Raw genomic sequence first — 13,143 nt, 5'->3', positions numbered from 1 at the left:
TTATGCGACTGTTCTTTCGAACAGAATTCATTCACTAAAATATCTTTATTTCAACCTAATTATTACTCGTCGAGTCTATCATCTTATCATCAATCTTGTCAATTGAGCGTGTATCGAGATGCTGTTACGAGATGCTGTTAAAAACAAAATTCTTTTATCTTTTAGTCGTGATAACAATATTTTTCTCGCGAAAACTGCCGTTATAATTACAGCAAACTGCGAAACTCTCTTCGAAAGTACAACGTGACATAACTTAAACTCGCGTTCTTAACTTTTCGCGTTAGATGATGGAATGGGGGAGGGCTTTCTTAAGAATAAGAAAAACATTTACAAACTATACTTTAGAAGACTTTACGTGCCACGCCGAAGCGTCTTTAAAAAAAAAACTGTTGTCGGATTGACCTTAAGCTGCACTTAACTTTGCCGCAGTTTGTACGAGTGCGACCTGGGTGGGGCACCCAGACTCATAAAATGTTGGAAGGTTGGCCGCGCACCATCGAGTTCGCCCTCGAAGATTCCAGGTTTTGCATCTCTTGGTGAGGCTGCGGTAGATTTCGATTTTGCCACTCCTACCCTGAGAAAACCGGAAATTTTTGCCAACAAAAGCATCGACGAGGTACGAGCCCATTTACAGATTTGCGAAAGAATATATGTCTTTTCTTTCTAAAATTCCTATGATATGTGAGATTTCTTAGAAATGAAAATTTATATTAGGATTTAAAATGATAGATATCTAGAATATAATGACGCACTTAAATACATATGAATTTAAGTATCACGGATTTAAATTTCAAAGTTTACTTGGATACACATTATAGCGATACTAGCTTGCTTTTATTGAAATTGACAATAAATTTTTTCTTGTACATGAAGTAATTTAATTTGAATATTGAATATTACAAAACTCTATATGTACATGAAAAAGAAAGTCGGTATATATTCTCAATTTTTTACAAAATATATTTTTTACAAGATAGATTTAAATTTTAAATCATTGTTGATATTAGTTTTGGATATGTATTCTTTTTGTATTTAATATCGATATTGATAGAAATTTCTAATAATTTTAATATTCCTTATAATTTTTAGGTAAAAAACATAGTCGATTGGAATCAGATCGAATGGCCGATTTTGGTTCTCCGTGGAAATGGTGAAGTGCTAATCGTTCATGGGAACATCTTATTGGAAAAGTACAAATATTAAATATGATATATATTATCTAGGTTTTACAACAAAAGAACGTTAACTATTAACGAAACTAAAATAGGAAACTAATGTAAGTAATACTTTCTATTGTGTCAGTTACGAGAATCCAGTGGTATTTGGTTCGTTGTCTATGTATCCTCCGACCGACGATAATTACGGAATAGATTCATGCTCTATCATGTGCCTGCAAACTACCCCACCGATAGTGGTCATCGCCATGTGCACTGGAAAGATTTATCACGCGATACTATTGCGCGAAATATTGGACGACGAGGACAACAAGGATGACAGAAAGGTATGGCGTATAATAAATATTGACGCATAATATATATCTATATACATATATATATCTTTTTTTTGTACATAAGTTTTATAACAAAGCTTATTTCTTTTTATACACACCTCTTGTCTCTTTCTCAGACTTGGTCGCAGTATGGCTCAAACTACAGTCTTCACACTCCAGACGACGCACTTTACGTCTACGAGTGTGTCGAATTGGAGCTCGGTCTCCTCTTCACAGATGACGATAAAAAGTATAATTGTCCTATCCATCTTCACAGTGATAAGAGCAATAAATCCAGGTATTAATCTATGAAAAATATGCCATACTAAATGTTTTATAACTTGAAATTTTTATTCAATTTTCATCGTCTATACATCGTTTATTAATCAAAAATCAATTTATTTACAACGAAGATTACAATACTTTTCCAAGATATTTTGCATTATATTTCGATAAAAAAATTAATAGTTTTATTGTGTGTGATTGAATAAATTATTTATTAGTGTTCATTTTTATTAGATATTTTTGCTCTCATAATGCCGGGATTCACATGGTGAGTTTACCGATGGTTTCTCAACTGGAGGAATTTATACATGGCAAGTATATTTATATAGTATTGAGAGAAGAGTAATAAAGAAAGAGATAGAGAAAGAATAGGAGCCTTGTGTGTAAAATCTTACAAATTTTTCAAATAAACAAAATTGAATATTACCCGTATTTTTTAAATTTCTTTTATACGATAATTGATTAGGTTGATTTTTTGTTAAAAATAAAAAAATTAATGAATTAAAATCGAAGTTTGATTTTCTTTTCTATCTAATATATTTTTTGTAATATTTCTTTCGTCTAACAAAAAAAAATTTTTTTTTAGATAACAGCGGCAATTACTTACCATCTTTGTCAAACCAATCAACTTTGCAATATCTATTCTCTACGAGAACAAAGCACACGAATATAGACGAGGCTACGCCGATACTCGGTTTTGGTTTACTTCAAGAACCTTGTGTTTTAATCGCATTGCTGCATACAGGCATCGTAATAGATCTTTCGGTTATAGATCTTTATTATCTCCCAAAGATCGAACAACTGGAACCTATCGCCAATACTACGAAAAAGGTAGTTATGAAAATATATTAATTATATTAATATATTATATTATATCAATATATTAATATTATATTGCTACAGTAAACAGCGTTTTTATTTCGAGTTTTTTTTAATTTATTTTTATAAAAACATCAAATAAATGTTATTTTTATAATTTTAATTTCAATCTTATTTTTGAACTTTTTTTTTTTTTTAATTTAATTTAATTTAATTTAATTTAATTGATCAATGAGGATATTCTGGATAAATCTAAGATATATTATCGATATTTCAAGGTAAATAAGGAACCCTTCGACATGTATATTAGAAGATTACTAAGACGCGAAATATCACAACCCATAACAAAAATAGGATCTCGCTCGATGTCCTTGAGCGAATCCCTAGAGGTAGGCAATCGCTAAATACAAATATTATACGAATCTATTGAAATAATTGCTTTAAAATCTTTATTATAGATAAAGATCATTAAACACACTTAAAAAATTTTTTTTCGTACATCTCAAAAATAAAAAAAAAACATAAAATAGAAAAATTATAATTAAATAATAATAAAAAATGTTTTAATTTACATGTTTGTTTTTCACAATTACAGTTTTTGTATCATGCCACAAATATTTTTCGCACTCAACATTTTGTTCAACACGACAAAGTTCGGGAAGAAATCAGTAAGAAGGTTCGCGCTTTAAAAGCTTTGAAAACTCATCTATTAAAAGAACTCGATATTCTGATGGAGACAAAGAAAGAATTGCGCCACACTGCTGAACATTTAGCCGAACGATACGAAGATATCAATGATAAGCAGAAAGAATTGGCGCGTAGGTGAGTGTACTGTTCAATTATATAAATAATATATAAGCAAAAAAGTTTTATAGAAAAACATACAATTTATTATGTGTTTCAGAGCAGAGGAAGCTTTAAGATTGATAAATTACAAGGAACCATCAATGACTGCTGTCGAGCGAGCAGAGGCAGAAGAATTGAAGAAAATGAACATAAAGATACATGGCATGCAGATAAGACTTGAACAACTTAAGAAAAAATCTATTCAACAAATCAAATATGTAGACGCCTCTGAATCTAATGAAAAAAGAAAAGAAATTGTTTTTACACATAGCCAAGAAAAAGTGATACAGGAGACCCTTTCTCAAATGTAAGTAATATAGCAATAGTTTAAAATTTCGGATTTTATAGATTTAAAAACAAATTGATTCAAGAAATTTTGAATAATATTGTTATCACATATATTGATTGCTTCTCAACATAATATTCTATAATATTCTCTCAAGTAATATTTCATGTAGTATTAATGTTTATTATATGTAATATTAGTAATTAGTTTCTTTTTTCTTATACAGGGCAAAAAATATAAAAAATTTGATGGATCAAGCAAAACATATTAAAGCAGAAATTGATCTTTCATACATTAACAAACAATAATAGTAAATATTAATTTCTTAACTGTAAGTAATAATTTTACATAAAATTTGTGTATACAATATATATATATATATATGTAAAAGATTGTTTCTATAAATAATTTATTTTATTTTTACCTAATTTTTATCTTTGAAAATTCCATATATTCATAATACTAATTATTTATTCTTCCCTTGTTTGATCATATCAGTATTATTATCACTATCGCTATTACTAAAATAAATATACCAAAAAGAAAAATATATGACACTGCAGATATATTGATAATAAAAATGTTTTATTAAATTTTAGAATATGCGTAACTTATAATATACAAAAAGTTTTATTATTCAATTTATTTGGACTTAATAATATAAAGATAATATATATGGAAAGTATGTATTAGAAAATACATATATTTCAGAAACATATATGTATATAATATACAAAAAGTTTTATTACTCAATTTATTTGGACTTAATAATATATAAAGATTATAAATATATATAATCAATATTGAAATCAACCAATCAGTCGCTATCAACTTCATCAATGTCATCAAGTGGAACAGGTGGTGGTTCATTTTCAAATACAGGCATGATCTGGGGGAAAAAAAAAAAAAAAAAATTATTTCTTTCAAAAATCTGTTTTCATAAAAATATATAGATAAATTTTTTAATAGTGATTACCGTGGTAGATCTTGAAGTCTCTGTTTGTTTTATCGAGAAATCGTTATCACTGGATGCGTTTAATACTAGCCTTTCTGTTTGTTCTTCAGTTTGTTGTTGCCTAACAGTTTTAATTGTAGAATCCACATTTTTATTTACCTTAGAGTCTACATCTTCTTCATCAGAGTCTTCATACAATACTTGTAAAGTGATATGCTAAACACAAAATTTCGATTAAGATACATTAATATAATATTATGATAAATATTATATTGGTATTTCTCCAATACCTTTATCGTGCTTGCAATAGTTGACTTGACATAATCAAAGGATAGTTCAGAACACGATTCATTTGCAAATTTTTCTGATAATGTATGATATGTTTTGTTCATTATTTGCTTAATTTCTTTGTTCTTTTTCTTAATCTGCAAGTTAAGCAATTAATATAATATCATATGGATTGATAAAAAATAATATGTAATCTATAAAATATATGATTAGTATTACATCTTTTTGTCTGAAAGATGTCGAATCAGCTTGGAAAACGTGCTCTCTATTAGAAAGTCTATTTTCTAAACTAACATTTTTTTCTTTACATTGTTCAATTGTATTTTTAGCTACTTCTAAAGCTTTCTTAGTTTTTTCCAACTCGTCATTTGCATTACTTAGTTTTGTTTCCAATTCTTGAACCTTTCTGTTCATATCCTTATTAATTTGCAACAATGACTCCTTCTCCTCTGTATAGTTTAATAATACAATAATTATTATACTTATATAAATTACACATACTGATATATTATTATTACTTAAATATTATTTTTATTATCTCAAATGATCGTTGTACCTTCTGATTTTTTTAAATTATTTTCCAAAACACTTATTTTGCTCTGCGTTTCACAAATTTTCTCATCCAATAGATTTTTATCAGTACTCTTTAGTAATTCATTTTGCTTTACTCCTGCATGAGATGCATTAAGAGCTAAAAACATTTTCCAAGAGGCATCCAAAGTTGCTTTATCACTTGTAGGAGTTGTTGCATTTTGAAGTTCAAGTGAATGGAACTACACATATGTAACAATTTTATAATTGATGTGTTATCATCTTATTATCCATATGCATACCTTGTCCAATAATTTCTGGACATTGTCAGATATTTTGGACATCCCCATTCGTATTTCCGCATTTGTTATCCTTGTTTCCGATAATAACATATTGATTCCAGGATCAAGAGTAGCTGGTATTGTACGATTTACAGTCTGCGGTACAGGATACATCTGATTATCCATTGTTACATAATGTCCCTATAATTGACTGTCTTTTACTATTTACTTTGCATAAATAAATCTATTGAATACAGAACTACTCTTACAGCAAAATATGGAGGAGCCCACTGCGGCATTAAGGGGGTTGCAGCAACGACTGGTTTGTAAGTATTAGAGTTTACAGGAGGCACTTCAGTTCTTGGCTCCACAACTTTATGAGTGGCTTTCTTATCTTCCAATGACTCTTGCAACAAATTCTTCTTTTGCAAAGTTTCTTCTGATTGTTCTATCTAATAGAACATGCAATATTTTAACAAGATGTAGAGAAATTACACTTTCATAAAAAAAATTTGGAAATTGCGACAAACCCTTTTTTGACGAGGAGATTTACAAGGTACATCATCCTATAAAATAGTATTATCTCTTTCAAATTAGGTGATGATATATTGTAAGTTATACTCGAAAAATATATAATATAAATGTAATGAAAAATTGAGCAGTACAAAATAGTAATGTGAAGAAAAATACCTCAGTATCCTCAGAATCAGTAGTAGAAGGTAGAGTTATTTTTGGTAAGATGGATTGACCCATTTTAGCCATCCTTGATATTATGGCAGCTTTTCCACTTGTTAAAATTTTAGGTATGGGCACATTCTCTTCTGGTATTTTTATATCGGTTACCTCTATTATCAGTATAACATCTCTCTCTTTAGGAAATCCAGGACCTAAACTAATCTATGTAAAACTATTTAATAGACAACATTGTTACATACTGTATTCCACAAAAATTTGTTGAATTACCTGTTTGCTAGGAGGTAAGAACAAAATTCTTTTCAGGTCCTTGCCACTGCCCAAAAGAACTCTCTCCCAATTGTCATCTGTCGATATTTCTACAGTCATGATTTGTGACATTACAAAATTTGTCTTAAAAGGTTGTATTATCTCAGTTCCCACAAAATATTTGATACATATATTGTCTCCTTCCTTCGCGATCATATCTTTATTACTTGCTGGTGCTAAATCTTGGTAAATCACTTTTTCTCCTCTCTCTTGTATTGCAAGGTAACGCGCTAATCCTATTTCTATTCCAAACTCTAGATAGTTCTCATTATTTTCGAATAAAATAGACCAATTCTCATTGTTATTATCATAATAACTGGCATAATTGTTTGCTTGTACAGTATACAAAAAGTCGCGTGTCACTGTGGCGATAGATATATATTCTTGTTTAGTCTTGTATAAAATTATCTGATATAACCTCGTTGTTACATTGCCTGTCAATGCTAAACCAAGTTTTCCAACAGAAGCATATTGACCATTTTGTCTGAAATTTAATTATATTGTTATTATTAATTATAATTCATAAAATAGATATTATAAAGAAAGAGATAATGTTATAATCATATGTATGCATATTATTTTATCAATTATAAGAATAAGTAACATTCTTAGCAGTTTGATGCAATTACAATTTAAAAGCATGAACAGCTTTAGCTATTAGGATTTCTATCTTAGAAGATGGCGCAGTTTGCTGTATATTATATCGAGTATTCTCAAGTATTCTATTCTTTTTAGGAGCTGTTTGTTTAATGGAATGAGGATCTGCAAGTTTTGATTGTAACCCAAAAATGGCAGCCAGATTAGATCTGAAAATACAATAAAGAGATTTATTCTTATACAAGAGATAAAAATAATATTAAGAAGAAAAACAATTTAACATCATTTTATTAAAGATAATAACATAAGGCATAAGCATTTATTAAATAGATGCAAATCTGAAAATTGAAATTAAATAGAACAATAATTAACACATAACAATAATTTTGTTTTAATTGCACATTTTCTTCTACATTTAAAGTAAATGTATGTTCAGATTTTAGAAAACGAAAAAAAAAAGACAAAATGCAATATAGAAATCAGATATTATTATATTTAACTAATTAAATCATTAAAAATTGAAAAATATCTGATAAATTATAATGTGTGTATGTGTGTATTATATGTAAACACACACAACATACGTACCTTCCTGAAGGTACAAAGTCAGGCTCGTCTTCATCTCGAAAGATCTTGTCAAGATTTGGTAATTGATTCGGCGCGCTCATGATTAAAGAAATTTCGTACACACTTTAATCACAAGTGTAATAAAACAATAACACGCCCCGATAACATCTCGTTACTTGTTGTACAAATCGCCACTTATTATATCAAGAATCCTCAAAAAGTCACTTGGAATTTAACACTTTGATTTCTGCAAGAGATGCGATGAGGAAAATTAATTTTTCCTTACAATATGCGTTAAAAATAAGACGCGCTCCACCCTTGAATTATATCTTCTGACTGACGTTTTGAATACATTCCATGATACATTATAGGATATTATATGATATAAATAGAATGAACCGAGTTTTTGTTTATTGCATATATTATATATACATGCGTATTTCGTAGTTTTTTCTTTTTTTTTTTCTTTTTTAAGGATGCTTTAGATTCGAATAAGTTACTTATTGTTAATACATTTACTACAAGGCTTTTGACAGGTTTTAGATCAGGTTATGAAGGGAATGGACTATATACAGTTAGCGCTTGCGCGTGCAATATTTAACGCGTACTGCGCGTGTGTGAGTACCGCAAAAATTAATCTTCATCTCCACGTGCGTTTCTCTTACCGCGCAAAAAAGTTGATTCCATTTAACGACAATATTGATATGTCTCGTCCGATAAAATGAATAAAAGATTGAAACTAGATGTTATCTCGACATCGAGAACCTTACGTTCGGGAAAAACTCTCGCGACCTTCTCAGAAAAAACATCGCCTTATTTTGCCGGTGAGAAAACGATTGTAAAGACCGGCGCGAAGAAACGTTTGCCGATCAAGATCGAATACGATGCGACAGAGGATAAAGCAAATGTTAAAAGTACTGTTGCAACATCAGCCGTCGAGATACAGAGCCAAAATGTCAAAGAATCATCGATGCTAAAAACTGTCAAAACCGAAAAATGCGAGATGAAAGATGAGAATGTAGAGCAATCAGCTGATTCGAAAAACATCAAAGATGAAAAACGATGGATGCCACCGAATTGGGAGATCATTTTGGAAAATGTCAAAGAAATGAGAAAACATAAGACAGCCCCAGTTGATGATATGGGTTGTCACAAATGTGCAGATCCTAATGCCAGCCCACCAGTATCCAGATATCAATCATTAATAGCTCTGATGTTAAGTAGTCAAACAAAGGACCAGGTCACCCATGCTGCTATGCAACGTCTTAACACTTATGGTTGTAGACCGGATATAATAGCAGCTACACCTCATGATGTTCTAGGCAAACTTATATATCCAGTTGGATTTTGGAAGGTTTTGATATTATCTGTTTATTGAATATCAATTTTAGAATTTCATTTTCCTTAAATTTCTTTGCATTAAAAATATATATATTATTCCTTTCTATAGAAAAAGGTGGAGTACATAAAAAAGACATCGGTTATTCTTCTAAATAAATATGGAGGTGATATTCCAAAAACAATAAAGGAATTGTGCGAGCTACCAGGAGTAGGACCTAAAATGGGTCATATATGTATGAAGATTGCATGGGGAGAAGTATCTGGTATTGGTGTGGACACACATGTTCACAGGATTTGCAACAGATTAAAATGGGTGAAAAAGCCAACTAAAACACCAGAGGAAACGAGAAATGAACTAGAAGATTGGCTTCCTAAATCCCTATGGAGCAAGATAAATTATCTTCTTGTAGGATTTGGTCAAGAAATTTGTCTACCTCGATTTCCAAAATGTTCTGAATGCCTCAACAATAATATTTGTCCATACGTCTCAAACAATAGTGGACAGAAGAAAAAGTAATAAATTCATATATTTATATAAAAAAAAAATCAATGTTTATTACAAAATACATTTATTTAAAATTATATATTCAGCAAACTTTTCAAATATTCTAATGTTTTGATTTATTTTTAATGCGTTTACCATGTTTGTGCATTACCTTCTGAGCATTATATAACTTTTGTCTGCTCTGTTTTTTATTTTTCTGTTGTTCCAATCTTTGCTTTTGTTGAAATGCCTTACTCTTTTTAATTTGCTTCAATGTTGCTTTCTTTATTTCTCGTTTCAGTTCTTTTGAAGATTTAATTTGTTGACTATCAGATTCAGGTTTCTGCTGTACTGGATTCTTCTGTTTCTTTTGCAATGACATTCCCACAATTTCATCGTCATCATTATTAGAATGCTCACTTTCGTCATCTTGTTCCTCTTCTTTTTTCTCTGCAATCTTGTTTTCACCTATCCACCTATTTCCTTCTGCAAGTTCCGCTACATTTAACTCCAAAATACTGACTGTATGTCCTTCCAAATCGTATTCTTGTTTAGATAATAATTCTTCTAATTCTGGGACATTCCGATGCGTTAATAATTTTTTGTAACGTTCTCGTGCCTATAAAAATACATATATATTTGTATTTTCTATAATCTTTTAGAAAATAATGCTTTAGCATTTTACATTTACCTCTTGTTTAATTTTCTTTTGTTCTTCTTTTAATTGTTTTTGCAACTGTTCCTGAGCTTTTCTTTTTCGTTCTAATTTTCTTTTACGAAACCCTCCTAAAAACTCTCTATATTTGCATGAATATATAATTTATATGATAATTATAATTTGTGTGATAATTATACGAATTTAATAGAGATAATTACCGTCGTTTTTCCTCATCAAAAACAAGCGTGATCTTTTTTCGTCTCTTCGGTTGACCAGGTCTTCTATTTACATCCAATAATCGCGGTTGGAATTTTTCAAACATTTTTACATACTATTTACAACAGATTGCACGAAAAAGAGGTTATATTGAAGAACATGTGTGGAAAAAAAGAAACATTTCGAGACGTCATATCGCTAGTGGAAGATAGAAGGAGATTCGGGCGACATTCACGTGGATAGCCAATAACAAAATTTCTTTTCTAGAGATTTTAAGCTTGCCACTTCCATTCTAGTTCCAAGATAAATTTTTTATTGGAGATATTGTGTGCAGAATGCAACCTAAATTTCCTATAAGAATAAAGCTCATTTCTTATCTTTCAAAATACACCTAATTTTTTACATTATAAGCTCAAGGAAAATCTAGAATCTTATCCATGCATTATAGTTATACTAAAATAGATAACATCAGCATTATTTATCATAATTTAGAATGCTATAACATATCATATATAAAACTATTTTCTAATGGATAAAACTTACAATACAATAATCAATTTATTAGAGCTATCGCATATATATCAGGAATGTACATACACATAATTTTGGATGTATTCAGAGATATTATTTAGAAATAATACAAAAATATGAGGATGAAATTCCAATTTTATTTTCGACCCTAAAATGGGTCATATAATGTTTATCCTCTGCCTCTGCCAGTTTGAGATCCTCCTGGTTGATTTTGTTGATTAAGCCATGGTGCCGAACCAGTACCTTTGCCTCTTTGATTCTGTCCCCTTCCTCTGCCACGAGCTAGAACAATTTTATTTATTAGAATCGTAAAATATACACATACACATATAAATTTTGTTTGAAAAAAGAATTTTCAATATGCAATTAAACATTGTGATTTATTTTATATTATCTCGTATATATTTTTAAATCTAAATGCCACATGTATAAAATACTAATACCAGCAGACCTTTTTAGAGACAAAATTTAGAAAAAACATTTTTCAATTAGTAACATAATTAAACTCGTTCATTATTCTATACGTCGTTTGCAAAACATATATATTAAAAGCGTATATTTTCTTATTGATTTTCTTTTTTTTTAGAATCTATCCAAAACAGAAAATTGAAGCTTACTAAAGTCTCTCACTTTTATAAATATATATGTCCTTTTAGTACTGCTTTTTTCACTGAACTCTACTTAAGTTAACAGGAATATTAATATTACAACAAACCTTGAGCACGCAATATAGCGGACTTTCCTCTACCGGCTGTGCCCGATCCCTTGCCACCCGGCCGTTTAAACATGGGCGCATTTTTCAGCATGTCCGGTAATATGAGAAATCTGATTTTCGAGCCGCGAATGTATACATTTTCCAGCTGTCCTACCTGGCCGTCCCGATATGTCACTGTGATATTCTGCATTTGACAATTCATATTATCCTCCGCCTCTATTAGTTTACCACGATACACTTCGCCGGTGTTTGTCTCGCAGGTTATAATATGACCTTCCGCTTCGTGAAGCACTTTGATAGGAACTCCGATCGACATGGTGTGACCAATTAAGAATATTTCTCTTTTGAAAAAAAAGTATATCTTTGTTAGATTTCCGTTCTTTATGCCCAGGACGCGTTTTAATGCTTCTCTTACCTTATAAATACTTGCTGAAATGTGAAATCAATATTTATGGTTATGGTTATGGAGGGAACCGGATGTTTTCGCGCGCTGAAGCGGAAGAAGAATTAGTATTGTTCAATCAATACATCGAGAAGAATCGATTCTCGTTGAAGGATCGATTATTTTCTCGAATCTTCAAATTTGATTGAATCTTTTTTTACTCGACGTTACTAGACCTCTGATTCTGGAAATCGCGTTAAATAAATGTAAATCGTTATCTTTTATGATCGTACAGGAGAGATTATTTGTATGAACATCTATTTTCTACAAGATCGTTCGAGAGATTTATTTAGACTGTTTGTACATACCTACAACCGCGTAATGAATGTATGTATAAAAATGATCAATCATGTATTAGATAATGAACGTTATATTTTTGCGTTCTGTATATTAGACATGTCATCGGTTTTTGCATATTTTTCTATGCATATATATTATGCGGTATATAAATACGTCCGAATAGAGCTTTAAGGTCATGAAATATACAGATTTACATAATAGAAACATATATCTCCATCAATCATAATGCAAACTCTGCAAAATAAAATAGCAACTATATATTTAAATGTTTGTTATATATTTCTAATTACACATACATTGAAAAGACGTTCAGAGGACATCTAGAGCAAAACATGTTTTACATCCTCTTGATATCTTTTAAACGTATGTATTATTAGGGGCGTGAATCCTTCAACTAAATTTCCTATATAAAATATTTCGATTTCTAATAAAAGGAGTATATTATATATTTATGTAATGTGTAACTCGTTTACTATGTGAATGTTAAAAGTATAAATTTCAATCGAGATT

At 30.0% G+C, this 13,143-nt stretch overlaps 5 protein-coding genes across 9 annotated transcripts in view; 2 read left to right on the top strand and 3 right to left on the bottom strand.

The window, feature by feature from the left end:
* The window catches only part of Mbo (nuclear pore complex protein Nup88), a 62,693-nt gene extending 58,641 nt beyond the window's left edge, over window positions 1–4,052 (top strand). The window contains exons 4-13 of one of the 2 annotated variants that reach the window (XM_070296314.1): window positions 430–616; window positions 1,090–1,190; window positions 1,303–1,501; window positions 1,627–1,787; window positions 2,009–2,085; window positions 2,361–2,605; window positions 2,872–2,982; window positions 3,189–3,415; window positions 3,498–3,746; window positions 3,952–4,052. In XM_070296314.1, coding sequence (XP_070152415.1) covers window positions 430–616; window positions 1,090–1,190; window positions 1,303–1,501; window positions 1,627–1,787; window positions 2,009–2,085; window positions 2,361–2,605; window positions 2,872–2,982; window positions 3,189–3,415; window positions 3,498–3,746; window positions 3,952–4,033 — 1,639 coding nt within the window. In that variant the 3' untranslated portion in view covers window positions 4,034–4,052. Of the gene's footprint in view, window positions 1–429; window positions 617–1,089; window positions 1,191–1,302; window positions 1,502–1,626; window positions 1,788–2,008; window positions 2,086–2,360; window positions 2,606–2,871; window positions 2,983–3,188; window positions 3,416–3,497; window positions 3,747–3,951 lie in introns of those variants that run through there. The other variant, XM_070296315.1, reaches the window with a different exon arrangement.
* Window positions 4,053–4,318: 266 nt separating this feature from the next.
* LOC138933287 (FK506-binding protein 15) lies at window positions 4,319–8,500 on the bottom strand. 3 transcript variants are annotated; one of them, XM_070295885.1, is made up of 13 exons: window positions 8,233–8,500; window positions 7,968–8,158; window positions 7,412–7,588; window positions 6,744–7,266; window positions 6,471–6,677; window positions 6,311–6,346; window positions 6,050–6,232; window positions 5,802–5,981; window positions 5,525–5,741; window positions 5,188–5,417; window positions 4,971–5,105; window positions 4,702–4,896; window positions 4,319–4,614 (listed from the first exon to the last, which is right to left on the bottom strand). In XM_070295885.1, the coding sequence occupies exons 2-13, from the start codon at window positions 8,045–8,047 to the stop codon at window positions 4,543–4,545; spliced, it is 2,235 nt and encodes a 744-aa protein (XP_070151986.1). In that variant the 5' UTR covers window positions 8,048–8,158; window positions 8,233–8,500; the 3' UTR covers window positions 4,319–4,542. The 3 variants fall into 3 exon arrangements, with proteins under 3 accessions (XP_070151986.1, XP_070151985.1, XP_070151987.1); XM_070295884.1 differs by having other exon boundaries at window positions 7,968–8,500; XM_070295886.1 differs by having other exon boundaries at window positions 5,802–5,936; window positions 7,968–8,500.
* Nthl1 (Nth-like DNA glycosylase 1) lies at window positions 8,371–10,386 on the top strand. Its single transcript, XM_070295887.1, has 2 exons — window positions 8,371–9,300; window positions 9,397–10,386. The coding sequence occupies exons 1-2, from the start codon at window positions 8,668–8,670 to the stop codon at window positions 9,802–9,804; spliced, it is 1,041 nt and encodes a 346-aa protein (XP_070151988.1). The 5' UTR covers window positions 8,371–8,667; the 3' UTR covers window positions 9,805–10,386.
* Vito (nucleolar protein viriato) lies at window positions 9,821–10,836 on the bottom strand. Of its 2 annotated transcripts, none has more exons than XM_070295889.1 (3): window positions 10,648–10,762; window positions 10,463–10,557; window positions 9,821–10,390 (listed from the first exon to the last, which is right to left on the bottom strand). In XM_070295889.1, the coding sequence occupies exons 1-3, from the start codon at window positions 10,661–10,663 to the stop codon at window positions 9,896–9,898; spliced, it is 606 nt and encodes a 201-aa protein (XP_070151990.1). In that variant the 5' UTR covers window positions 10,664–10,762; the 3' UTR covers window positions 9,821–9,895. The 2 variants fall into 2 exon arrangements, with proteins under 2 accessions (XP_070151990.1, XP_070151989.1); XM_070295888.1 differs by having other exon boundaries at window positions 9,824–10,390; window positions 10,463–10,568; window positions 10,648–10,836.
* A 362-nt stretch (window positions 10,837–11,198) lies between these two features.
* Window positions 11,199–12,398, bottom strand: Smd3 (small ribonucleoprotein particle protein SmD3). Its single transcript, XM_070295896.1, has 3 exons — window positions 12,307–12,398; window positions 11,892–12,232; window positions 11,199–11,458 (listed from the first exon to the last, which is right to left on the bottom strand). The coding sequence occupies exons 2-3, from the start codon at window positions 12,205–12,207 to the stop codon at window positions 11,346–11,348; spliced, it is 429 nt and encodes a 142-aa protein (XP_070151997.1). The 5' UTR covers window positions 12,208–12,232; window positions 12,307–12,398; the 3' UTR covers window positions 11,199–11,345.
* Between the last annotated feature and the right edge of the window lie 745 nt (window positions 12,399–13,143).

Source organism: Polyergus mexicanus, unplaced genomic scaffold, assembly GCF_030449975.1.
Source record: "Polyergus mexicanus isolate NDT 795.1 unplaced genomic scaffold, iyPolMexi1.0 SCAF_5, whole genome shotgun sequence".
NCBI classification, from domain to species: domain Eukaryota; kingdom Metazoa; phylum Arthropoda; class Insecta; order Hymenoptera; family Formicidae; genus Polyergus; species Polyergus mexicanus.
The sequence above is the reverse complement of the archived record's forward strand: the minus strand, read 5'-3'. Positions and strand labels throughout refer to the sequence as shown.